The following is a 27,355-nucleotide window of genomic DNA, read 5'->3' on the forward strand; positions in this document are numbered from 1 at the left end:
ACGGCATCTGGTCCCATCACTTCATGGGAAATAGATGAGGAAACAGTGGAAACAGTGTCAGACTTTACATTTCTGGGCTCCGAAATCACTGCAGATGGTGACTGCAGCCATGAAATTAAAAGACGCTTACTCCTTGGAAGGAAAGTTATGACCAACCTAGACAGCATATTCAAAAGCAGAGACATTACTTTGCCAACAAAGGTTCATCTAGTCAAGGCTATGGTTTTTCCTGTGGTCATTTATGGATGTGAGAGTTGGACTGTGAAGAAAGCTGAGCGCCAAAGAATTGATGCTTTTGAACTGTGGTGTTGGAGAGGACTCTTGAGAGTCCCTTGGACTGCAAGGAGATCCAACCAGGCCATTCTGAAGGAGATCAGCCCTGGGATATCTTTGGAAGGAATGATGCTAAAGCTGAAACTCTAGTACTTTGGCCACCTCATGCGAAGAGTTGACTCATTGGAAAAGACTCTGATGCTGGGAGGGATTAGGGGCAGGAGGAGAAGGGGACGACAGAGGAGGAGATGGCTGGATGGCATCACTGACTCGATGGACGTGAGTCTGAGTGAACTCCGGGAGTTGGTGATGGACAGGGAGGCCTGGCGTGCTGCAATTCATGGGCTTGCAAAGAGTTGGACACGACTGAGCGACTGATCTGATCTGATCTGATCTGTGTCCCAGAGGTGACTACTCTTTGTTATCACTTCCTATTCTCTAAAGTCTTGATAAAACTGTTCCTCAGGGCATCTGTGTCCTCTTGGCCAAATGATACACGGGGGCCCAGTCAGGTAAGTCTATTCAGAATCTCTTTCCTTCCTAATTATTTGAATCTTCAGTCAGGAGGAAAACATTTGGGGGTTATTCATTCTGATGGCAATGCCCTGTAATAACTCTTCATTTGTTTCTGCAAGGGGGACCCCCCCACCCAGTATAGTCTTGGAACCATCTTTTTTTTTTTTTTAATTGGAGGAACATTGCTTTACAATGTTGTGTTGGTTTCTTCCATAAACAGTGATAATCAGCCATAATTATACATATATCCCCTTCATCTTAAGCCTCGTTCCCCTTCTCCCATCCCACCCCTCTAGGTGATCACAGAGCCCCAATCTGGGCTTCCTGTGTTATAGCAACGTCTCCCCAGCCATCTATTTTACACGAGACAGTGTATATAAACTGATGCTACTTTCTGCACTTGTCCCACGCATTCCTTTCCCCACTGTGTCCACAAGTCCATTCTGTACACCTGCATCTCCATTCCTTCCCTGCACACAGGTTCATCAAAACCATTTTTCTAGATTCCATATATATGCATTAATATATTATATTTGCTTTTTTCTTTTTCTGACCTACTTCACTTTGTATATAATGGGTTCTAAGTTCATCCACCTCACTAAAACTGACTCAAATTCATTCTTTTTTATGACCGAGTAATATTCCATTGTATATATGTACCACATCTTTTTTATCATTCATCTGTAGATGGACACCTAGGTTGCTTCCATGTCCTGGCTATTGTAAATAGTGCTACATTTAACACTGAGGTACATGTCTTTTAGAATTGTGGATTTCTCCTTTAAAACACTAGGGATAAATCTACCATATGACCCAGCAATCCCATACTGGGCATACACTTTGGAATCATCTTTTACAAGAACTAGATATTCAACTTTTCCTTCATATCCATAATCTACCCACATCTTTACAACAAATTACTTTGCTGTCTGTTAGCCACAGTTATTTTTGTTGTTTATAACTAATACAGAATTTGAACTATTTTGGAATTATGTTCATTTGTTATTAGTACTAATCTGCATTTCTTCACTCATATCACCACTTTTGGGTGATGGCCTTATAAATGTTACAGAAGTAATGTTTAGATAAATTGATCTGTACATAAATCTTTACCTTATTTCTGATTATCTCCCTAAGCCAAATATCTAGACCAAATATGCTTTAAAAAGCATTTTAACCCTAATTATGTATTTTAGTCTTTTAAAGATTGATACAAAATCTTTTCCTATGATACACATTTCATTTCAGCTTCAGAAATTGTGTTTTCATCTCTGTAAGTAATAGTAAAAAACAAACAAACAAACAGCACTCACCACACAGACTAGTATTAAAGTTAGTGAATCTAATCATAAGTGAGGAAATCCTTCCAGAAACTTCAGATACAGTGTGAGTTTTCCAGAAAGCTGTGCCCTCTGTTGCAATAGGATGGATGGCAAGAGAAGTGTGACTGTCGCATTAGTGAGCCTTCAGTCATGTATTGGGTTTGGGTTGTGGTCAGTTCAGCTCCCGGTTTCAGTGGAAGCCATTCTTTTTCCCCTGTCTTTATTCATGCTTCTTTTCCTCTATACTGGGATGTCTCTTCATCTCCAGGAAGCACAAGGCCACCAGGCACCAGGTTACGCCCACATAAGTCAGATAGGTCTTTATGAAATTGCCTGTGAGGCTTCACTGTTGCATGAAGACAGATTCTTTCACAAGGTTGTTTGTCTTCTTGGTTTAGGAAAGAAAGTGGGGGAAATTGACATATAGACATTCATGTACCCCCCAAAGAAGATAAGGACAATCTGTCTTTTTAATTTCCAAAAAGAGGAAAAGCTGCGTATCTTGAGCTATTCTTATACAATAATATACTACTGTGAAACTGGAAGGGCTTCTGTTGTGTAAAATTTAGCTCAGGTGTGGGCAACTCAGCCAAGTATTTTGTTATTGCTGTCCAACTTGTGCTGCTTGAAAAATACATTCTTTATCAAAATGTCAGCATAAAATGATTAGTATTTAACCCAAAATATATCGTATATATTTAAAGAAATATAATATATTTAAATACAACACATATATAAAGAAAACAAGCACAAAATTCACTAATAGAAAATTTTAACAGAGTAATACGAAAGTATAAATAATCACTTTTAATAAAATTAGACTAAAACAAGTCTTTCTTAACCTAAAACCAAAACCAGAAGAACATGAAAAAGCTTTTAAGAGCTACTTATCAAAAATACCTAGTAGAATCATTTTGTTAGCAAATATTTAAATACATATATATAGAATAAAGTTTGCTACTGAGCCTAGAACAGTGTAAAGAAAAAGGAAATATTCCAAATATTCCAAATATGTGATATAAACATCCTGACACTATTGCTAAATCTTACTAAACTAAAAGAAAGCTACTGACCAATCTCACATGTGAATATCAACCAAAAAAATATCCTAAACAAAATGTTACTAGAAGAATCAAATAAGACACTGAAAGGATAGTAGTGGATCATAAATAAGTGTAATTCATTCTAGACTGCAAGGATAACATAATATAAGTAAATGTTCACATAATATGTACTCTCTTACCTGCCAAAAACATTTGGTTAATTCCAAATGTATTCCTGATTTTTTTTTTAATTGTAAGGTAGGATGGAACGATTACTGCTTGAATAAATAAAATAAATACATATTGAAAATTAAGGTCAGTATTATGTTTAGTGGATAAACAATGAAAATGTTTCCATTGAAGTCAGAAATAAGGATATCTTAGATCATCATAATTATTTAATATTGTTCTGAACATTCAAGACAATGTAATTAATCAATAAAATGAAATAAGAGGTATACATACTTGAGGGGAGGATGCAAAATTGTCAGAATTTTTAGTTAATATAATTTTATACCTCTAAATGACAGGAGAACAAACTGTAAAACTTGTGGAACTATTAGGAGTATCAGTAAGGTAGCTAGTTTTAAAATAAATATACAAAAATTCAATCAGCCTTTTTATTTACCAATGATAACTAGTGATAAAACTACCACATTTACAATAACAACAAAGAAAATGAAATAGAAAAGTAAAAAGAAATATACAGTAATACAAATTATAAAGCTCTACCAATACACAAAAATTAACTCAAAATTAATGTATTGAAGACTTGAACATAAGACCTGAAACTGTAAACTTTCTAGAATAAAACAAAGGCAGTAAGCTCCTTGAAATACATAGGTCTTGGTAATGATTTTTCAATATGATACTAAAAACAAGAATAACAAAAACAAAAATAATCAACTGGGACTACATCAAATTACAAAGCTTCTGCATAACAAAGAGATTTATTAATAAAATAAAAAGGCAACCTGAGCATGGGAAAAAATATTTGCAAATCATATATCTGGTAAGGATTTAATATCCAAAATATATAAAGAACTCACACAACTCAATAACAAAAAACCAAACAATCCAATTTTCAATGCACAGAGGATATGAATAGACATTTTTGCAAACAAGATGCACACATGTTCAACAGGTACATAAAAAGATGCTCAATATCGCTAATCATCAGGGAAATGCTAATCAAAATCACAAAGAGATATCACTCATACCTGTTAGCATGCCTGTTATCCAAAGGACAACGTGTGAAGATGTGGAGAAAAAGAAACTTTGTATATTATTGGTGGAATGGAAATTGGTACAGCCACTAAGGAAAATAGTATGAAGGTTACATATGATATGTGCTACCATATGATCCAGCAATTCCACTTCTGGGTGTTTATCTAAAGAAGACAAAACACTAGTTCAAAAAGATATATGCTCCCTATGTTCATTGCAGCATTATTTTCAATTGCCAAGATACAGAAGCAACATAAGTGTCCATCCATAAATGAATATATTAAAATATGTGATATATGTAATATATATGCATACAATGTTAATATTCTAGGCATTAGAAAGAAGGAAAGCTGACCATTGTGACAACATGGATAGCATTCAAGGGCATTATGCTTAGTGAAGTAAGTCAGACAGGGAAACACAAATATCATATGATCTCACTTACATGAGAAATCTAAAAAAAAAAAAGCAAAACAAAAAAGACTGTCTCATAGATACAGAGAGCAGTTTGATGGTTGTTAGAGGTGAGAGGTGGGTACGGGTGGATGGGTAAAGGGGATTGAAAGGTACAAATTTCCAGTTAAAAAATAAGTCATGGGATGTAATGTACAACATGGTGACTATTTAATAATACTGTATTGCACATCTGAAAGCTGCTAAGAGAGTAGATCTTACAAGTTCTCGTCACAATAAAAGAAACTGTCTTACTATGCAAGGTGACAAATGTGATTACTCTGGTGATCATTTCACAATGTATACAAATATTGAATTATTCTGTTGTACACGTGAAACTAATACAATATTTTCTCAACTATACTTCAATAAAAATAAATTTCAAGACATACCTTGTTTCTGGGTGGAAAGACTTGGTGTTGTAAGATGTCAATTCTCTTTAAAATAGACTACCAACTGTATGCAATTCCAATCAAAATCCAACAGGATTATTTTACAACATAACGAAAATTACTTTCAAGTTCATCTGCAAAGACCATAACAAAAAGGAGAAAGGAATGGAAGGAAGAGGACACATGCTTTCCCTATTAGGTAGTAACATCTTGTATTTAGCAATAGTGGTAACAACAGCAGCAATGATGTAGGAAAAGACAGACTGCCGAGGCGCAGGGCAGAAAATTCCAGAAGCAGACTCAAGTATCATGAGAGTATTGTTGGTTTGCAAACTCAGGAACTTCCTGGGTGCAATGTGAAATTGCCCACTGCCGCCCCCCATGTAAAGGCAAGCCACTCCCTATTGGTGGGTGGCAAGTTTAATAAGGAAGGGACCTCACAAGGCTTGTTGTGGGTGGCTGCCAAATGAGGGGCTCTCTGCACCTGCCCCCCAGAATCCTAAAGGTTTATATAGAGGTCTGAACTGAATTCAGTCATGTACACACTCCAGATGGTCTCAACACAGAACTCTCTCAAAGCTGTGTCCTTTGAGGGCTTCCAGGTGGGGAGGGCAGGTGGTACATGCATTTTAAGGATAGAGGAGGAGGTGGGGAGCCTCTGATTGTCCGGATTGAGCTTGCAGGTCAATTGTCACGTTCTCTCTGTGACCTCCTCCAGAAAATGTATGATAAATGTGGCATTTCAAATCACAGGGGGAACAGTTGCTATTCACACATAATTTGGGGACAAGTGGAACCTTAAGGGAAAAATTAAATGTCATAAATTCAATTCCAGTTAGATTAAAAATTTTAATAAATGTCAAAAGTGAAACAAAAGTCTAAGTAAACACTTTAAAAAACAATAGAGTAGAACAAGCATTTCCTAACTTGACACCAAAGCCAGAAACCATAGGAGAAAATGAATTTACAGAGAAATTAAATACTTCCTGGCAGCAAAAACAAAAACAAAATAACACAGTTATAGAGGTGTGAAAGACTTAGAAAAAACTATTTAGTAACACACAGGATGGACAAAGAGCCCTTACAAATCAACTATAAAAAATGGTCAAAGACTATGAATAATAAATTCACAAAAGGAGAAATTAAAATGGACAAAAAGTAGGAAAAGATGTTCAGTTTCATTATTTTCCAAAACACACACAAGAACAACAAAAAAGAAATCTTTTTAAACCATAGGACTAGGATCAGATGAATGACAAAAAACAAATGTTGGTATGGAGGAGGCAGATTTTTACTCCCACCCTCTTAGGATTTTTCAGCATGGCCTGAGAATTAATCTGACATAAGATAGACTAAGGGAGAAAAGTATACACACTCATTTTAAAATTTACATGACATGGGAGCCTTCATAAGGAATGCAGAGTAAAAGAAATAGCAGAACCTACATGCTTTTATATTAGCCCCCCAAAAAAAGGAAGCAATTGTGAAAAGTGGTTCAGTGGCTCAGTTGTGTCTGACTCTTTGCCACCCCATGGACTGTAGTCCTCCAGGCTCCTCTGTCCACGGGATTCTCCAGGCAAGAATATTGGAGTGGATTGCCATCTCCTTCTCCATGAGAAAAGTAACTAAACAATATAGAGAGGCTAAAGGAAGATAAGAATTATTTGAACAAGGTCTGTGTGTACAGATTTCTTTCTGCCTCAGTTCTGTGTCTTTGGTGATAAGAACATCTTCCTTTCTCCTGGTACAGAAAGGGCACCTTTCACAAGGGAGTTTTATCTCTTGCCTTCAGGAATAAAAAGGAGGGTCTGAACGCCCATCTTGCATCCACCATCTCTCAAGTGACTTTAATGCAAAATAATCAATAAATCATGTATTATGGGGGTGACACACTCTGAACTCCTTCATCGGCAAAGGAGAAAGAAAACTGGCATTTTCCAAAACTTTTTATATAAGTAAGAATGGATACAGCCTTTCTGGAAGGCACTTTCGTCAATCCATACCAAATTATAATGGCACATCTGATTCAACCCAAAGATCTCATATGTAGAAAACTCCACAAAAAGACAGCTACAAAATGGTGGGGGGTGGGGGGAGGGCATCAACATGCCCGTTGTTTTAATAATGATAAAGCAACCCTGAAATGAGACAAAACAAAATGTCCATCACTGGGTGATTGGTAAAGTAAATGAGAGACTCTGCTATCATTAAAATAAAAGAATGTAGTTTTACATCTTTTGAGGTAGAAACATGAAGTTAGCACATTTTTGACTGGTGAAATAGTAGGCTGCAGTAAAGGATGAATTCAATTATAAAGTATATGTCCACATATCTATAAATGCATCCATGTGCCTTTAGAAATCTGAATGTTGATCTCTGGATGGTTACATTTGGTGGTTTCATGACCTAAATAGGTTGTTCTCATTTGATATTTATTTATTGAGTAAATGAGTATGTATCATCTTAACTATTAAATATTAAGCTTTTTCAAAATCACTTTACCAACCAGTTCCCAACCCTACTTAGTTTTGTCCCTCTCTCAACACCAATACTACCACATTTTGTCAATACTAAACTGCATTTTCTTTCTCACTAGGAAGCATCTTAAAATGTATGGCACTTCACAAATGTTTTTGGCCAGGATACTGGCCAAGATGACATAGTTATCACCACCTGTGCAAACTTGGTTACAGTTATTCTTACTGTCATCACTTCAGTTAATTACAGACATCACTGGCACTACATCTGTTGAGTATAACTGGCATTCAAAATTGCTTTGGTTACTCTTGTTACGTAGCTAATCACTTCAAAACTCAATGGCTTAAAACAACAGCAATCATTTTATCATCTCACACTTTCTGTGGGGCAGGAATTCAGGAAATCTTGACTGGATGCTTCTGGTTAAAACATCTCTCATGAGACTGCAGTCCCAGATTGGCTGGAACCAGAACAACTGAGGCAGGGAGCAGGAGAAGCTGGAAACTGGCAAAGCATCGATCTCTCTTCACTAGTCCTGAGACTTCTCCCTGGAATCCTTCTGAGTTTTATTAGTTTGGGTTCCTCCGAACATGGTGGCCAGAGACCAGTCAGACTGTTAACATGGAAGCTCTGGGCTCCAGAGCAACTATTCAAGCAAACAAGGTGGAATTTACACTATCATTTTCAGAGCTGGCTTCAGAAGTCATGAGGCACCGTGTCAGATGCTGTCCATCGGTTACAAGCAAGTCACAAAAGAGCCTAGATTCGAGCGAGGAGAAACTAGACTTCCCCTCTCAGTGTGGCAGTCGTGAGGTGCCAGAAGCACATGTTGGGCAAGAGCTGTTATCGTGATCACCTTTGGGGAAAAAATATTTGCCACAAAATGTTTTCCAAAAAATTGTACTTTTGTTCAGTATTGAAATGTGAAGTTATCTTAAATCCAGAAAAGTACTACATGACAAAAACAAATTCCTTTTATATGTCTAACAGCTCTTTCAGTAGGTGTAACACAGAAATTTCAAGTGACAAGGGAACAGTGTCTCATAGTTTAATTGGCAGAATTTATTCTTCCTTGGGGTCTGTTGCAGAGATGTCTTCCATTCATCCACTTTCCACACTTCTCATGAAGCTGAAGTTTGCCCTCTGTGGATGTGCTCCTGTGCCCACTGGCTTCAGGTTGGGCTGGGCCACTTGGAGCAGCCTGGCAGGAGACCAGGAGACAAAAGGGAGGAAGGGAGGGAAGGAGGGGAAGAGCAGAGTATACATTCACACAGTTCTCTGCCCATGAGCTCACCTGAGTCTGGTGGTCACTCTACAATTCTCTCCCCTTCCAGTAATATCCCCCACCCCTCATTCTTTTATGTGAAGGTGGTGACAGTTCCTCAGATGTTAGCCCTAGGTTTCTACACTTTTCGTGGTGGTTCTCCTACACCTCGGTAACTAGTGCCTTTGTAAATAAATTCTTGACTGGTCAAGAGGTGTGTAAAATAATGCTGCACCTTACAGCTAATGGCATCTTAGAATAAATACAACTGCAGAACTGACTTCACTTCACTTTACATGTTAACAGAATGAACAGAGACTGGCCTGGACAAAGCGTTTCTACTGAGGACAGGTGGGCTGGTGAAGCAGAGAGCTAAGGGGAGAGACACTGGGCCAATTCCCTCTTGCAGACAGGCATGGCCACTGGGCTCTAAGGGCATGACCCACTGTAATATTTTCTATGTTGTAATTCTCTTGTACTACAAGTACCCCTTCAGGTATGTTTGCTTGATGTTACAGCCTGATCTTATCTATGACATAAGCAAGGCCCAAACCTCCCCTTGTTGTGTAGAAGAAATAGAAAATCAGTAGGAAGGAGAGACTTGTTGCCCAAGCAAGAAATGACCTAAGAAGGATGAAGAATGCTCATATACAAACAGATGACTGAGGGGATGGGTAAGAGTCAGAATGAAGGAGGACATGGATGATTTCCCTGTGGGATCCCAGATACCTGGGGAAGCTCTGCTGCTGTATGTGACTCAGGGTCTCAAAAGAGAGGGAAGCTCCCCAAAGCTGGAGATGCCTGGTTTTCATACAGTTTTAAATCTAATTGTGAAAGTTGCTCAGACACGTCCAACTCTTTGCAACCCCATGGACTAATACTCCATGGAATTCTCCAGGCCAGAATACTGGAGTGGGTAGCCTTTCCCTTCTCCAGGAGATCTTCCCAACCCACAGATTGAACCCAGGTCTCCCACATTGCAGGCAGATTCTTTACCAGCTGAGCCACAAGGGAAGCCCAAGAATACTGGAGTGGGTAGCCTATCCCTGCTCCAGATCTTCCTGACCCAGGAATCAAACCAGGGTCTCCTGCATTGCAGGCGGATTCTTTACCAACTGAACTAACAGGGAAGTCCTCAAACCTATTTAGGTGAGCCTATTTCTTGAACATTTTTGGACATGAGCCCACTCTTAGTCATATCTCTGTATGGGAAGCAAGCCAGAACTTCCAAATCATCTTGAAATCTGTTTAACAATTTTAGCCATTTCAATTCTGCCAGATACACCAGTGATACACTGCACTGAAAACAAGGCACATTCCTTTCAAGTAGAAAGTGAGTAAAGGGTCATGCTCTTGCTTTCATTTGATGTATTACTGATTCTTCTGAAACTTACCAAAAGAGAGCATGCAGACTCTAATTGGTTGTGGGAACCTGCTTTATAAAAATTCAGCTAACACTTTTGACTAAAACATTATTTCAAAGGTGACTGTCAAGTTATTTCAACAAAAATGCACACTCTCTTTTCAATAATTCTAATTACTGCAATCTGTCAAAAAATATGTTATATTACCAAAAAGAGATTAACAAGGACCATTAGGAGAGCCAGAGCTTTGGCACTGTTTACACTGGAAGAGCTCTTTCAACTCCCTCCCTCTCTACTAACTTGTCTCTTTCCCAAATTATAAGAATCCTCTATATGCAAAGATCTCTGCTTCCACAATTGCAGCAGTTGTTACTTGGCTTTTTTTTCCTTCTGGGTATTTACAGAGCTGTGATGTTCCATTTTGCCAAAGGTGCCCACCTCCCTTGAGATGAACTTCTCCAGGCTGATAATTCTTTAATGTTTCAGAATTTTTAAAAATATATTGGAAATGAGAATTATCTGAAAAATAATCCCATACTGAGGGTTGTCTACTTTCATTTGTGAATGGATTAATAACCATAGTTATGAAAGTTAAAAAATATATATTTGTCTTTAAATTATTCAGGTCTAGAAAATCCCGCCTATCTATTACAGTTGTTCTTTAGTCACTAAATCATGTCCACCTCTTTTGTGACCCCATGGACCAACCCTGCCAGGCTCCTCTGTCCATGGAATTTCCCAGGCAAGAATACTGGAGTGGAGGCAAGAATACTGGAGTGGGTTGCCATTTCCTCCTCCAGGGGATCTTCCCAACCCAGGGATTGAACCCGAGTCTCCTGCATCACAAGTGGGTTCTTTACTGCTGAGCCACTTGGGAAGCCCACCTGCAACAATAACTCTGGGGAAATAGTCTCAGGAATTCTAATTATCAACATATGTAATATTTGAAGCATACATTTCAACATAATTAATAGGTACAGAAATAAAAAATGTAATACAATGTGGTTGGTGAGACAAAAATGTTCAGTTTCACAAATCTGAACTTTGAGACCCCAGAAATAGACTGAGAAAGGTTTTACAATGTTCTTTCAGTGAGGTTCTCTATAAGGTAGGATTATCCTAGTTGTTCATGTCAGAAACTCAATTCAAACTAACATCTTTCAGAAGATCAATCGTGTCTAATAAAATCATTCTAAAACTCTGGTTATGATTTCAAGAAAATATGCCTTTTTCTCAGCTGTCCTCACCAATGGTAGATAAATTAATTAAGTTGGTGCCCTTTTCTAATATTCACTGTGGTGAAACAGAAATGAAATCATTTTACCTCAGTGTATGTTAGTGTTGCTGTAAAACTGCATCTCCCACCGCACTGCAATTCATGTTATAATATTGAAGAGATGGTTTACATCCCAAACTCTATGCTTTGCATGATCCAAATGGATGATTGGGAATTAGGCCAAATTCTCCCTTAATTGATTTAATTTACTAAATCTTTTATTTTTGCAGATAAGTTAAAAGCCAATATTGAAAAGCGTGCTACAATTAAATTGCTAAGAGCCAAGCAAACAAGTATAAAGACTAGAATTTGACAATGCACCCGGAAATAGTTTCAGGTGTTAATTTCATCTCCATGTCTAAAATATATTCTAGCATTGCAGAGAGAGCCACTGATGAGGAAGGTGACGGAGTAACGGGGGTGACAGGCAACACCCCTCACAGGAATTGCTGTCTTGAGCCAGAAAAGCAGCGAAAGCTGTCTCACAGGAGCAGATCTCCCAAAGACCAGGGTCCAGGGCAACTGGCCAAATCTTCCTGACAAACCTCAGCTGTTACCTAATTACCCTCATTCATCTTTGCTTTAAAAAGCTAGGGAATTCCCTCAGTTCCCAGCTCCAACGCAGCAGGAGAGAGACCTGGCCCATGGTGTAGATGGGTTTGGTTAACAGCGTGTTTCAGATGCAGAGGACCCTGGGGGTCTGCAAGGAACTGAACCCGGTTTGGTTTGAGCTGCTGTCACCAACACCAACTTGTCACATGGTCTGAAATTTCTCTCAATATTCCCTCAGGTTCAGACACTGATCCAAGGAACTGTCTGCCTCAATGCAACTATGTACCTTGTGAAAAAGGGTCGTTGCCTCTGAAACATGGACTAAGGTATTTGATTAGGGTATTTGAACTGGCTGACAGTCAAGAGAGAGAAAAAGATGAGAGAATGAGACACAGGACAGGCAAGTTTTAATGAAGAGACTACAGAAAGGCACACACTGGGGCTTCCCTGGTGGTCCAGTGGTTAAGATTCTGCACTTGCATTGCAAGGGGAGCAGGCTCCATCCCTGGTCAGGGAACTAGGATCCCTCAGGCCTAATGGCTAAATCCCTCGGACCATGGCTAAATAAGTAAGTAAGCAAACCTTTCAGAAAAAACATGTATTGGTATATACGGCAATGAAAATGAATAAACTGTGACTTCCCAGAACATGGCTGAACTGATAAAATGAAAATGTTAAAAAAAAAAAAAAAAAGAAAGGCACGCACGAAAGGCAAGATCAAGATTAGCAGGGTCTTCAGAGAAACAGAGCCAGTATTATTTTATATATATTATACATAGGTTATTAATACACATACAGCATGAAAGTGAAAGTGATAGTCACTCAGTCATGTCTGACTCTTTGCAACCCCCTGGACTATAGGCCACTAGGCTCCTCTGTCCACGGAATTTTCCAGGCAAGAATACTGGAGTGGGAAATCATTTCCTACTTCAAGGGATCTTCTCCACTTAGGGATGGAACCTGGGTCTCCTGTATTGCAGCCAGATTCTTTACCATCTGAGCTGCTAGAGAACCCTGTACCTACATCATATATATATATATATATGGATATAGATATATCTTTACACACACATCAACCAATATTCTACTCAGATATATATGTGTGTATACATAAATGTACACATATACAGAGACAGAGAGTTGTATATACTTAGATATATATACAAGAGGGCTTCCCTGGTGGCTCAGCAGTAAAGAATCTGCCTGCAATGCAGGAGATACAGGAGACATGGATTCAACCCCTGAGTCAGGAAGATTCCCTGGAGGAGGGCATGGCAACCCACTCCAGTATTCTTGCCAGGAAAATTCCATAGACAGAGGAGCCTGGTGGGCTATGGTCCATGGGGTCACAAAAAGTCAGACACAACTGAAGTGACTAAGCACATACACATGCATATAAAAATAATTATTATAAGGAATTGCTCACATGATTATGGCAGTTGAGAAGCCTCATGATCTGCCATCTGCAAGCTGAAGACCCAGAAGAGCTGGTGATGCAGTTCAGTTTGAGTCCAAAGGCCTGAAAACAAAGGGCTGATGGTTCCAGTCCAAGCATGGGAGAAGACTGATGTCTCAGCTCAAAGAGTTGGATGGAGAGTGAATTCTCCACCTGCCATCTTTTTGTTCTATTCAAGGCCCTCGATAGATTGGATGAAACCCACCTACATTAGGGAGGGCAATCTGCTTTACTCAATCTATAGCTTCAAATCCCATTCAGAAACATCTGTACAGACACAACCAGAAAAAAATGTTTAGCCAAAATATATGAACACCCTGTGATCCACTCAAATTGATACATAAAAGTAACCATCATAGGCAGGCTGCAATAGAAAGGGATAACCGGGAAAAAGCAACTGAGATACTGGGTACCTGGAAATGCAGGAATCCAAGAAAAAGATTAGGAAGCAGGAATCACATCCTTTGTTCCCTTCACAGTGATCTGGGATTTAACCTTGAGCAACCACTTTGGGGTATTCAGTGTAAGAGGAGGTAAGACATAAGAGTGAGTCCCCTCTGAGTACAGATGCATATTTTCAAGCCCACAAAAACAGTCAGTAACCAGTGAAACGCATTCTGTGAAAGGGAGAATGTCAGGGAAAGCACACATCAGCTGGTGAGCTAACATGTTTTACTTACAAGTTAATGTCCTGGAGGGCCTTCCCAGATGGCGCTAGTGGTGAAGAATCCATCTGCCAATGCAAGAGATGCAGGAGACACAGGTTCCATCTCTGGGTAAGGAAGATCCCCTGGAGTAGGAAGTGGCAACCGCTCCAGAATTCTTGCCTGGAAAATCCCATGGACAGACGAGCCTGGCAGGCTACAGTCCATGCGGCTGCAAACAGTTGGCCATGACTGAGCAACACACAATGTCCTGGAGCTCCACAAACCTCAGTCCATTTTCCCCAAAAAATGGATTTAATAGACTTTTAGATTTGCTTTGAGGATTAGCAGAATGACTAGTGAATAATAAATAATCAATGAATGTGAGCTGTATTAATAGCTGCTATAATCACACACACAAACACACACACACACAATGGCCAAAGTGTGGACCTTGGCCAAGGTCAGCATCTCACGCTCAATGAGTGCGATAACATATTTGACAAAGATCAACTCTTTGTTTTGTTGACAAACATTCTGATCAGCTACTTGGCCATGGGGACAGAAATCTGATGCAATGATTCTTAGCCAGCTTTGTGCAAAGTGCCAATATTAGTTAAGCCAGTAGTTACTCAATAATGTAGGAATTAGCCCGGTCTGTACTTAAAACTCATATGTCTAAATATAACTGAAAACTGTCTACAGGGACCTATGGGTTATTTCCTTCCACAAGCTTGCTGGATTTTTGGTACCAATAGTAGCATGGAGTCCTACAGGGCACTGAAGAAAGGGTTTGTGAGCATCTTGTGGATTCCTCTGACAAGATTCTATAACCATATACAAATGGTTTAGATATTATTTCACATTAATCATGCTTTTCATACTAACTTCACACAGATTCAGTCAGATGAATTGGTTTTCCAGCATCTTTGGGAAGAGCAATTCTCAACATCTGGAACCCAGATATGATCTGGAGCCCAATCTTACCTGGTAGGCACCCTCCAGGGCATCCCAGGACACAATGAATCAGAGTTTCTGTAAATGGAGCCCAGGAATCTTTATGTTTAACAAACTCCCTAGATAACTCTTGTTCAGACTGAAATTTAGAAAAACACTGGGTATAAGATATAAGGTGGTATGGCTAATGTTAGAGTTAACATTCTCATATCACAACTTTTCACTTTCAAACTCTGTGGTTGACATGCTATCAAAATCCAGTCCCTTTCTTTGCCTTACATAAGAAAAATTTAGTTAATAGCATCATTCAAAAAATTAAACTCTTTTCTGTGGCTTCAGGTCAGCATTCTGGATTCAATTTAGCTGTAGATAATTGAAGAGCAGAAACACAGAGAGGGAACGTTCAGTTGTGTAAAGGCTCTGATTTGTGACCACAGGTAACTTCTCTGCATGTTTCTGCTATCTCAGGGGTAGTTCTCAGACATGAGCTGTTCCTCACCTTACCCACCGGAGAAGGCAATAGCACCCCACTCCAGTACTCTTGCCTGGAAAATCCCATGGACAGAGGAGCCTGGTGGGCTGCAGTCCATGGGATCTCGAAGAGTCAGACACGACCGAGTGACTTCACTTTCACTTTTCACTCTCATGCATTGGAGAAGGAAATGGCAACCCACTCCAGTGTTCTTCCCTGGAAAATCCCAGGGACAGAAGAGCCTGGTGGGCTGCCGTCTATGGGGTCGCACAGAGTCGGACATGACTGAAGCGACTTAGCAGCGGCAGCAGCAGTCACCTTCCCCACAGTATACCCTCCCAATATACCCATGCTCTGTACTGCCTTGCACACGTGTCTTGCACACCTGGTGTCCTGCACTTGTCACCTCTCAGTTGGGGAAATGCTAGGATTTCCTTCATTGAGTAACTGCACACTTTCAGTGGACAACAGTCAATTTTTGTGATTCTTTTTCTCTGTGATGTTTGCTCTGACCATATTTACTGAAATGCAGTTTTACCTTTATTGAACTTAAAGGAAAAAACGGAACTTAACATTTTGTATTTTTTTCACTTCACTTTTCTTATAATAATCATTTTTATTACTTTTTCAAATACATAGCTGTGTAACATATTTAAAAAACACTCCTTCACCTAAGATAGTTTGCAAGACACTACCCCGTATCACATCTTGTCAACAACTTTAGACAAAACACAGTTCTAATTTACCATGTTCTCACTTGCTAACTGGGAGGGGTTTGTATCTCTGTGGGATCTTCCTGACTCTTTTGCTTTCATCTGAGGGCTTCCCTGATGGCTCAGCGAGTAAAGAATTTGCCTGTAATGCAGGAGACACAGGAGACCCAAGTTCGATCCCTGCCTCAAGAAGATCCCCTGGAAAGGAGCCTAAGGCTACAATTCAAAGGGTCCCAAAGAACTGGACACAACTGAGCAACTAAGCACAGACAGCCATGATTCTTCTAAGAAATTCATTCATCCATCCACTCATCAATCAAATAGATATTTATTAATAGGTCCAAAGTCTATCTAAACACTAGAACCCAGGGGTAAGACAGAAATGAATTCCATTCTTGTGAAGGTAACTGTTTAGCAAGGAAGCTGAATTGTACACAAATGTACCATTGGTACACAATGGTATACAAATGATTCTCTAGGTCTATAATTCTCTGTGAATACGGTTACATTTCATTTTCCTACAGGTAGATTATTTATTTTGTCAATTATCCACGACAAACTTTTACATCTAACTGACTTTTTGCTGCCTCTCCTCAGAGCTCTTCCCCATCTCTCCCACTGTGAGACTGTGTGGGTCGAGAGAATAAAGAACACTTTAATAATAGCCCAATCAAAATGTAATTAAGAAAGGTAATTGGCACCAAAAATATCACATACTACAGATCAAAGATAAATTCTAGATAATTCTTGCTGTCTCCTATTTTGAATTACCACTTCTCTTCCCCACTGAAATTTAAATATTTATATCAATATACTGAAGTATGCATTTCTTTTGAACTTTCCTGTATGTGCCTTATTATAATAGACATCACATTTTATTATTATAATCTTTGTGTACCATTCAGCTTCCTTGCTAAACATCTACCTTCACAAGAATGGGATTCATTTCTGTCTTATCCCTGGGTTCTAGTGTTTAGATAGACTTTGGACATATTAATAAATATCTATTTGATTGATGAGTGGATGGATGAATGAATTTCTTAGAAGAAGAAACATGGATTGGTCTTTCATTTTTTTATAGTCTTCTGAGTATTTCTGGTCCATTACCTTCCTTTTGATCCATAATCTCTGAGCACAAATTATATAGTTGGAATAGAATCTAAGATATCATATGTCTGTTGAGGGAACCATAATTACAAGATGTCTCAGTTCTTTCTCAGCTTTTCATAAAGTGCCAAATGCCCAACGTGTCATGTTACATATATTTCTGGTAAATTATCAGCCTCTCTCATTTTTTTTGGATTACCCATCATGAATTTTGCTTTCACGTTTTTATCGATGATCATATCACATCTCTGTTGCTTGCACTGCATAAGCACGGTTTGGGAATTTTTTTTTTTTAATGTATTTAGCCAGCAGGAGTTTAAATAGCAAAGCGTTTAAGAAATTATTTTTCTTCTCCAGAGAAAGTGTAGACAAAGCAACTTGAAAGAGAGACCCAATTAAATAAACTTCTGTCTCTGGACACAAAATCCCAAGGTCTGCATGCCTCACACATAATACTAACAAGGCCTGCTTTTCTGGATTTACACTGCTTAGAGTAAGTAAGGAATGACATCACGATATGCATTACTCTCAGTGCTTTCAAAATGCACTGAGATGCTGAAAGTTTCCAAATGGCTTCTTTGTACGCTGTTAGGGACCATCTGGCTAGCTGGAGATAAACAAGTTTCAACATATGGGCCCTAACACATACACAGCACTGCTTCACTAGTGCAGAAAATTAACAAAAGGTCACTCTCTTGATATGACAAACTCATGCTAAAGAAGCAGCACCATGTAGCGGAGGGCCTGCCCAAGTTACACACAGGAGACCTTAATTCCGGGTCCTTTCTGCCCACTCACTGCACGTGGCACTTGATCACAAGTCTCCTGGAATTCCTCACCTGAAAGTAAAAGAGTACCAAGTCAACACTGTCTTTACTCCTTCCCTTCCCTTAGGTCCTTCCCTTTCTCTTTTTTTATTTCTTCCTCCCTATGAAGGAATATTTATTAGTATTTTATTTAAAGTTCTCAGCAAAAAGGTCTTTAATCTCCTTCTTTAGATTTCTTCCTAGTTTCTGAAGTGATTTTAAACAGGATTTTTTTTTAATTTCTCTGATATTTCATTGCTGCTGCTGCTGCTGCTAAGTTGCTTCTGTCCTGTCTGACTCTGTGCGACCCCATAGATGGCAGCCCATTAGGCTCTCCCGTCCCTGGGATTCTCCAGGCGAGAACACTGGAGTGGGTTGCCATTTCCTTCTCCAATGCATGAAAGTGAAAAGTGAAAGTGAAGTCGCTCAGTTATGTCCAACTCTTCGCCACCCCATGGACTGCAGCCTACCAGGCTCCTCCGTCTATGGGATTTTCCAGAGTACTGGAGTGTGGTGCCATCGCCTTCATTATTACTATATAAAAGAACAACAGATTTCTCTATATTATTCTTCTATCCCACCACCTTGCTGAATTCATTTATTTCTCATGGTTTTTGTCTGGAGTCTTTAGTGTTTTCTGTATAGATTATCTTATCATCTGCACACAATGACAATTTTACCTCTTCCCTTCCAATTTGGATACCTTTTCTTTTTCTTGTCTGATTACTGTCACTAGGACTTCCAATACTTCGGTGAATAGAAGTGGTGAGAATGGGCATCCTTGTCTTGTTCCAGGTTTTAGCAGGAAGGCTTTCAGCTTTTCACTGTTGAGTATTACATTGCTTGTGAGTTTATCATTAATAGCTTTTGTTATGTTGAGACGTGTTCCCTCTATATCCACATTGGTGAGAGTTTTTGTCATGAATAGATGTTGCTGCTGCTGCTGCTAAGTCGCTTCAGTCGTGTCCGACTCTGTGCGACCCCATAGACGGCAGCCCACCAGGCTCCCCCGTCCCTGGGATTCTCCAGGCAAGAACACTGGAGTGGGTTGCCATTTCCTTCTCCAAGGCATGAAAGTGAAAAGTGAAAGTGAAGTCACTCAGTCGTGTCTGACTCTTCGTGACCCCATGGACTGCAGCCCACCAGGCTCCTCTGTCCATGGGATTTTCCAGGCAAGAGTACTGGAGTGGGGTGCCGTTGCATTCTCCGGAATAGATGTTAAATTTTATCAAATGTTTTTTGCATGCCTACTGAGATGATCATGTGCTTCCATCTTGTCTTTTGTTGATGGGATGTATCACACTGATTTATTTGTGTAGGCCGAACCATTTTTGCAACCCCTGGAATGAATCCAACTTGATTATGGTGTACGATCCTTTCTCTGTATTGTTGGATTCAATTTGCCAAAATTTTGTTGAGGATTTTTACATCTATATTCACCAAACCTATTGGCCTGTAATTTTCTTTTTTGTATTGTCTGTATGGTTTTGGTATCAGGGTGACGGTGGCTTTTAGAATGACTTTGGAAGTGTTTCCTCCACTCCAATCTTTTGAGATAGTTTGAGAAGGATTAAGTGTAAGTTCTTCCATTGAAAAGGAAACACTAATAAAGGAAATTGAAGATGATTCAAACAAATGGAAAGATATCCCATTCTCTTGGATTGGAAAAAGTAATATTGTTAAAATGACCATACTATGCAAAGCAATCCGTCACTCTAATGTGATCCCTATCAAGTCACCCAAGACACTTTTCACAAAACTAGAACAAATAATCCTAAAATTTATTCAGAATCACAAAGACTCAGAATTGCCAAAGCATTCTGTGGGAGGATGGAGGGAAGCTAGCGGCATAACCCTCCTAGACGTCAGACAATTCTACAAAATTATAGTAATCAAAACATGGTGGTATTGGGGCTTCCCTGGTGGCTCAGTGGTAAAGACTCTGCCTGCCAATGCATAAAACTCAGGTTCGGTCTCTGATCTGCGAGGATCCCACGTGCCACAGAGCGACTAAGCCCATGTGCCACAGCTATTGAGCCTGTGCTCTAGAATCTGCGAGTGGCAACTACTGAGTCCATGTGCCGAAAGTACTGAAGCCATGTGTCCCACAGCCTGTGCTTCAGAACAAACGAAGCCATCGCAATAAGAAGCCCGTGTACAACTAGAGAGAAGCCCCCATTCACGGAAACTAGAGAAAAGCCCACATGGCAATGAAGACCCTGCACAGCCAAAAAAAAAAAAAGTGTGGTACTGGCACTAAAACATAGAGATCAATGGAACAGAACAGAGAGCCCATAAACAAACCCATGGGGTTTGTAGGTGGTGCTATGGTAAAGAATCCGCCTGCCAATGCAGGAAATGCAAGACGCCGGTTGGATCCCTGGGTCAGGAAGATCCCCCAGAGGAGGAATCACAACCCCCTCCAGTGGAATTTTCTTGCCTGGAAAATTCCATAGACAGAGGAGCCTGGCTGGCTACAGTCCATGGGACCACAGTCAGACATGACTGAATGACTGAGCATACACTCACAAAGAAATCCATATACCCATGGCCAATTAATCTTAGAGACAAGAATATACAATGGAGAAAAGATTGTCTTTTCAGCAAGTAGTTTGGGAAAGCTGGACAGCTGCATGTAAATCAATGAAGTTAGAACACACCCTCACACCATACACAAAATAATACATGACACCATAAAATTCCTAAAAGAGAACATAGGGAAAACATTCTTGTATATAAATCAATGCAATATTTTCTTAGTCTCTCAAGGCAAAATAAATAAAAACAAAAGTAAACAAATAGGGCCTAATCACACTTGAAAGCTTTTGTAAAGCAAAGGAAACCATCAACGAAAAGAAAAAAACAACCTACAGAGTGGGAGAAAATATTTGCAAATGATGCAAACTGACAAGGGGTTAATTTCCAAAACATACTAACAACTTAAACAATTTAATTTAAAACAAAGAAACAACCCAATCAAAAAATAGGCAGCAAACCTAAACATATTTCACCAAAAAAGATATGCAGATGACCATGACATAAAAGCACATGAGAAGATGCTGTGTGTGTGTATGTTAGTCGCTCAGTTATGTCTGGCTCTTTGCAACCCCATCAACTGTAGCCCTCCAGGTGCCTCTGTCAATGGAATTTCCCAGGCAAGAATACTGGAATGGGTAGCTATTCCCTTCTCCAAGGGATCTTTCCAACCTAGGGATTGAACCCAAGTCTCTTGCATTGCAGACAGATTCTTCACCACCTGAGCCACCAGGAAAACCCAGAGAAGATGCAAAACATTGCTAATTATTAGAGAAATGCAAATCAAAACCACAATGAGGTATCATCTCACACCAGTCAGAATGGCCATCATCAAAAAGTGTACAAATAATAAATGCTAGAGAGAGTATAGAGAAAAGGGAGTTCCTACACTGTTGGTGGGAATGTTAATTGGTACAGCCTCTGTGGAGAACAGTATGGAGATTCCTTAAAGAACTTAAAAAAGATCAATTATATGACCCAGCAATAAGGATACACAAACCCAGTGTTCATTGCAGTGCTGTTTATAATAGCCAAAGCATGGAACTTGCATCCATCAACAGATTAATGGATAAAGATTTGACACACAAACACACACACATACACACACACACATTAGCTTGGTGCAAAAGTAACTGGTTGTACATTGTTGAACTTTGCTGTTTGATATTGCAATACATTCTTAAATAAATGTTATTATGTTATACATTATTTTCATGAGCATTTCTCACTTTATGTTTTTTTGCTAATGAGTAATTACTTGCTGTTCATTTTATATTTATCTTACACGGTGGCTCAGAGGTTAAAGTGTCTGCCTCCAATGTGGGAGACCCAGGTTCGATCCCTGGGTCGGGAAGATCCCCTGGAGAAGGAAATGGCAACCCACTCCAGTATTCTTGCCTGGAGAATCTCATGGACGGAAGAGCCTGGTAGGCTACAGTTCACGGGGTCGCAAAGAGTTGGACACGACTGAGAGACTTCACTTTCACTTTCACTACAGAAATGACATTAGACAAAAAGCCAATTTGAGTGATTTTTTAATTTCAGTTCAAAACGGGTCGTAAAAGAGCAGAGACAACTTGCAGCATCAACAATGCATTTGGCCCAGGAATTGCTAATGAACGACAGTGCAGTGGTAGTTTCAGAAGTTTTGTAAAGGAGACAAGAGCCTTGGAGATGTGGAGCACAGTGGTCAGCCATCAGAAGCTGACAAAGACCAACTGAGAGCAATCATCAAAGCTGATCCTCCTACAACTACACAAGAAGTTGCCAGAGAACTCAACATCGACCATTCTACGGTCATTCAGCATTTGAAGCAAATTGGAAAGGTGACAAAGCTCGATTAAGCAGGTGCCTCATGAGACAACAGGGAATTTAAAAAATTGTTGTTTTGAAATATCATCTTCTTTTATTCTATGCAACAACAATGAGCCATTTCTCAATGGGATTGTGACATTTAACAAAAAGTTGATTTTATATGACAACCAGCCGTGACCAGCTCAGTGGTAAGACTGAGAAGAAGCTCCCAAGCGCTTCCCAAAGTCAAACTTGCACCAAAAAATAAGTCATGGTCACTGTTTGGTTGTCTGCTGCTGGTCTTATCCACTACACCTTTCTGAATCCCAGCAAAACCATTTCATCTGAGAAGTATGCTCAGCAAATCGATGAGATGCACTGAAAACCGCAAAGCCTGCAGCCAGCATTGGTCAACAGAAAGGGCTCAATTCTTCTCCACAACAATGCCCGATTGCACATCACACAGCCAACGCTTCAAAAGCTGAACGAACTGGGCTACAAAGTTTTGCCTCATCTGCCATACTCACCTGACCTCTCTCTCACCCACCAACTACAACTCCTTCAAGCATCTCACAACTGTTTGCAGGGAAAATGCGTCCACAACCCGCAGGAGGCAGAAAATGCTTTCCAAGCGTTCATGAAATCCCGAAGCATGGATTTTTACATTACAGGAATAAACAAACTTCTTGCTTGTCAGCAAAAATATGTTGATTGTAGTGGTTCCTGTTTTGATTAATAAAGAGGTGCCTGAGCCTACTTATAATGATTTAAAATTCATGGTCTGAAACTGCAATTACTTCTGTACCAACCTAATACACACACTACATTATCACTCAGCCATAAAAAGAATTTGCAGTAACCTGGGTGAACTGAGAGAGTATCATACCAAGTGAAATAAATCAAAGAAAGACAAATTTTATATGATACCACTTACATGTTAATCTAAGAAATATTACAAATGAATCCATTTCTAAAACAAACAGACTCAGACACAGAAAAGAAACTACGGTTATCAAAAGGGAAAGGGATGGGGGAGATGAATAAATTAGAGGAGTATGAGATAAACAGATAAACACCACTATATATAAGATAAATAACCAACAACGATTTACTGTATATTATAAGGAATGATATTTAATATCTTATATAATAAGTTATAATGGAAATAAGTTGAAAATATATATATAACTGAATCACATTATTGTAAACGTGAAACTAACATAAAATTATAAATCAACTATACTTCAATTTAAAAAAAGAAATATTTTTTGCCTTCTATACAAATTCCAAGCACGGTGCTTGGTGCTGGGAATATTGGTTAAAAAAAAAAAAAAGACGTGGTTCATGCCCTTGAAGAATTACTAAACAATGAGAAAACATACATAAAATCAATAATTGAGAACAGAAAGAAAAAATTCCAGGCAGAGGAGGAAAACATGTGTGAAGATACTCAGATAGGGAGGAGCATGGACTGTTTTTAAAAATTCAATAGATTCGTAAACATTTCTATCCATTGAATGAGAACTCCCAGGACAACTGAAACGTTAAAAGGAAAATTCTCATCATCCCCAGATGCCATTCAGACATTATTATATTTGTTGTTATTGTTGTTTAGTCACTAAGTCACGTCAGACTCTCTTGTGACCCCATGGTCTGTAGCCCGCTGTAGCTCTCTGTAGTTGGCTGTCCATGAAGTTCTTCAGGCAAGAATACCAGCGTGGGTTGCCATTTCCTTTTCCAGAGGATGTTCCCAACCAGGGGTCAAACCTGGGTCTCCCGCAGAGACTGAACGTGCGTCTGTTACACTGGTAGGCAGACTCTTTACCACTGAGCCACCAGGAAAAACTATTATTACCGCAATGCATAAACTGTTTGAAAAATTGCCTGAATTTTCTATTTGTCTTGCTGAGGTAATGTCTATAATCGATGAATCTAATAAAATTACATGAAAATATGATCATCAGAAGCATTTACAGGCATCTCAGGCACGTGACACCACAGTAAATGCTTTAAGAATTTATGAAACAGTTTCCAGAAAACCTAGGTTCTATGAGTGCCCCCTGTTTAATATTTACAAAATAAAATCAAACACTAAGGCAACAGTCACTAAGTTACTTCTTACAAGTAGGCCACTTCCTAAGTTATCATTTCCCAATATTCGGTCTTACCAGAAAATAACTGATACCCTAGAGTCAGAAGAGAGATTCGTTATAATAGTCATGGTTGCTGAATCGTCCAAAAATACATATAAAATTTTTAAGTGATTTTCCCAATTCTTAGTTAAAAGCTGTACCTTTGGTACAAATTACATCATAGGTGAAATAGTATAAATTGTTTGACATTTTTTCTCATTCTCTCCCAGCTTCTACTTTTTCTTTTCCTTTGGCTGCTAGGCATGGAGAGTACAGTATCCAGTGACAAGCCACTGTAACTAGGATGAGGCAGAGAGTGCAAGTCAGGCAGGATAAAGAACCAATTTTAATAACTAAGGTCCTAATAAAAAAAACTAAACACCTATGAAAACCTGAATCAATCCAGTTAACCATAAGGCCCTGACTTAAACTACAGGAAAGAAACACGTCGCTCCTTAAAAATCTCTATTGTGCTTACTATACGACATGGTGACAAGCTGAGAAAAGTCTGCCTTCTGATGTAAATTCCTCAAAAGTAAGGACTTGCTTTACCATCCTGGTTCCCTCAATGTCCCCATTGCTGAATGCAGCAGGAGCCTAACAAATGCTTATTAATCAAATCAAGGAATGAACGGTCACTATTTTTTAAAAGTTACAAAAAGGATGCAATTAAGTACAGAACTACCTTAGCTACCTGTTAGGATTGCAGCAAATACATAAAGTCTGCCATTGTGTTAGTTCTACATAGAGTGACATTTGTAACATCAGACCATCAATTAAAAGTCATTATTTAAGTTGCTTTATTACAGCTACAAATAAACTTTATTTGATGTAATGTAATAAAACATTTTCAAATTTAACAACATTTACCTGACCAGGACGACTCAGTTAAATTATGGATATAAGTATATACAGTTACTTCAGCAAATCCGCGGTTCAGGAATTGGTACAAGCTTTATCAGAAAGGACAGTGCCCACCTCCCCTTTCAAAGAGGCAGACCCTTCCTTGTGTGTGATAAGAAGCGAAGTCAGTGAAAGTTGGAAGAAATCTGCCATCCATGCTGGAATTCCACATTATCCTGTGAGAAAACAGCTACACATATTGCAGGAAAATAATATTCTCTTTCCATTCTCTCTTGTCAAATGAAGGTTTGCATTCATTTCGTCCCCTTAGAGGTACTCTTCTCTGATCTACTTTCTGTCTCCCTAACTCATAATATTACATAGAACCATTAAAAAAAATCCCAGGTACAAAGGGAACTTTTCCATGTCCTGACCTGCCCTGAATATCTACCACTTTGGGAAGGACAGGGGACGAGAACAGAATTGACCAGGCACACATGTGATTTCAGATACAGAGAACACAAATACCAACCCTCTAGAAGGAACAGAATGGTACTACAGAGGCTTCCCAGCACTGCCCCACGTGACCGCCGGGGCACACATACACCGCTGCTCAATGAGAATTAGCACAAGGACACTCCATCTCCAAAAGCATCACGGCCTTGCATGGAAACCCCACTGTTACCATCCTTTCTCCCCCAAACCTCAGAGTTAGGAGCCAGCCCGCAGGCCCACAGCACCGAGGTGTAAAGGACAGTCACAAGCTCTGTGCCAACCATCATGTTCATGTCCAGGGCAGGGAGGCAGCTCTCGCTCTCCATCCAGGGAAAACTCCTCACAGGAGGAATGCCCCTCCCTTCTCAGGAGCCCCCAGAAGAAGAGTGAGCGTGATTTAAAAAAAAAAAAAAAAAAAGCTTTATTCAGGTTTTAAGATTCTCTCCATCCTGAGCTCTGTTCCTGAGTTACTCCAGAACGAGAAGCGAGTTAACAAAGAAAGGAGGCTGGTGGGGACATCACAGGGACCCTGCAAAAAAGCCAAACTGTTTGACAGAAGCTTTGAACAGACACTGCTCTGGGAGATCATTTGTAGTGGCTGATGACAGGGTTCTGTTTTCTAATGTGGACATGCAGCGTATTCATCACTAGGCTTACCGCAGTGGGCTGAGGAAAACACCCTCTGTCCCACAGCAAAATACATCTGTCTCATGAATGATTCCTGAATATTCACCACAAGGCCTAGGCTCAACAGCATGAGAAGTGTGCACGGGAACTTCTTCACTTGCACAGACTTGAACAGAAGCAAAGCACCAGAAACTGTGTTCTTTCTGGAACTCAGTTCTGTGTGTGCGCTTACAGCTGAGCCGATCAGGCCATTTTCACGTGCACACAATAGCACGGATCCACAGAAAACAAGGAGAGGTCACCATCCCTCTCACGATACACTCTGAACAGTGGATATACTTTGCTGGTCATGTCTTAGCCATCCCAAGAAAGGACAGACGCCGCATTCCATTCCGAAGTCTCGGCAAATGATTGCGTTCTGTTTCCACCTCTGTCTTGCCTTGTTTATTTCATCTCCATTATTCTGCTTTTGATCATGAATCATGACTTTTTTTTCTACAGTAGTCAGAGTTTTGTCTACAGAGAGAGAGAGAGGGAGAGAGAAAGAGGACGCAAGAAAATGATTTAGCAGAACTGTCATTGTGAGTTGTTTTGTGGTGGGTGGATTTAATTCT

At 39.6% G+C, this 27,355-nt stretch overlaps 1 protein-coding gene across 2 annotated transcripts in view; it reads right to left on the bottom strand.

The window, feature by feature from the left end:
• Positions 1 to 228: 228 nt before the first annotated feature.
• The window catches only part of HTR7 (5-hydroxytryptamine receptor 7), a 121,291-nt gene continuing 94,164 nt past the window's right edge, over positions 229 to 27,355 (bottom strand). For both annotated transcript variants that reach the window (XR_011564233.1, XM_070780469.1), the window contains exon 3: positions 229 to 27,257. Coding sequence is in view for 1 of the 2 variants with exons in the window: in XM_070780469.1 (XP_070636570.1) it covers positions 27,215 to 27,257 (43 nt within the window). In the remaining variant the exon portion in view is untranslated. The remainder of the gene's footprint in view (positions 27,258 to 27,355) is intronic.

Source organism: Bos indicus, chromosome 26, assembly GCF_029378745.1.
Source record: "Bos indicus isolate NIAB-ARS_2022 breed Sahiwal x Tharparkar chromosome 26, NIAB-ARS_B.indTharparkar_mat_pri_1.0, whole genome shotgun sequence".
Classification (NCBI taxonomy): Eukaryota; Metazoa; Chordata; class Mammalia; order Artiodactyla; family Bovidae; genus Bos; species Bos indicus.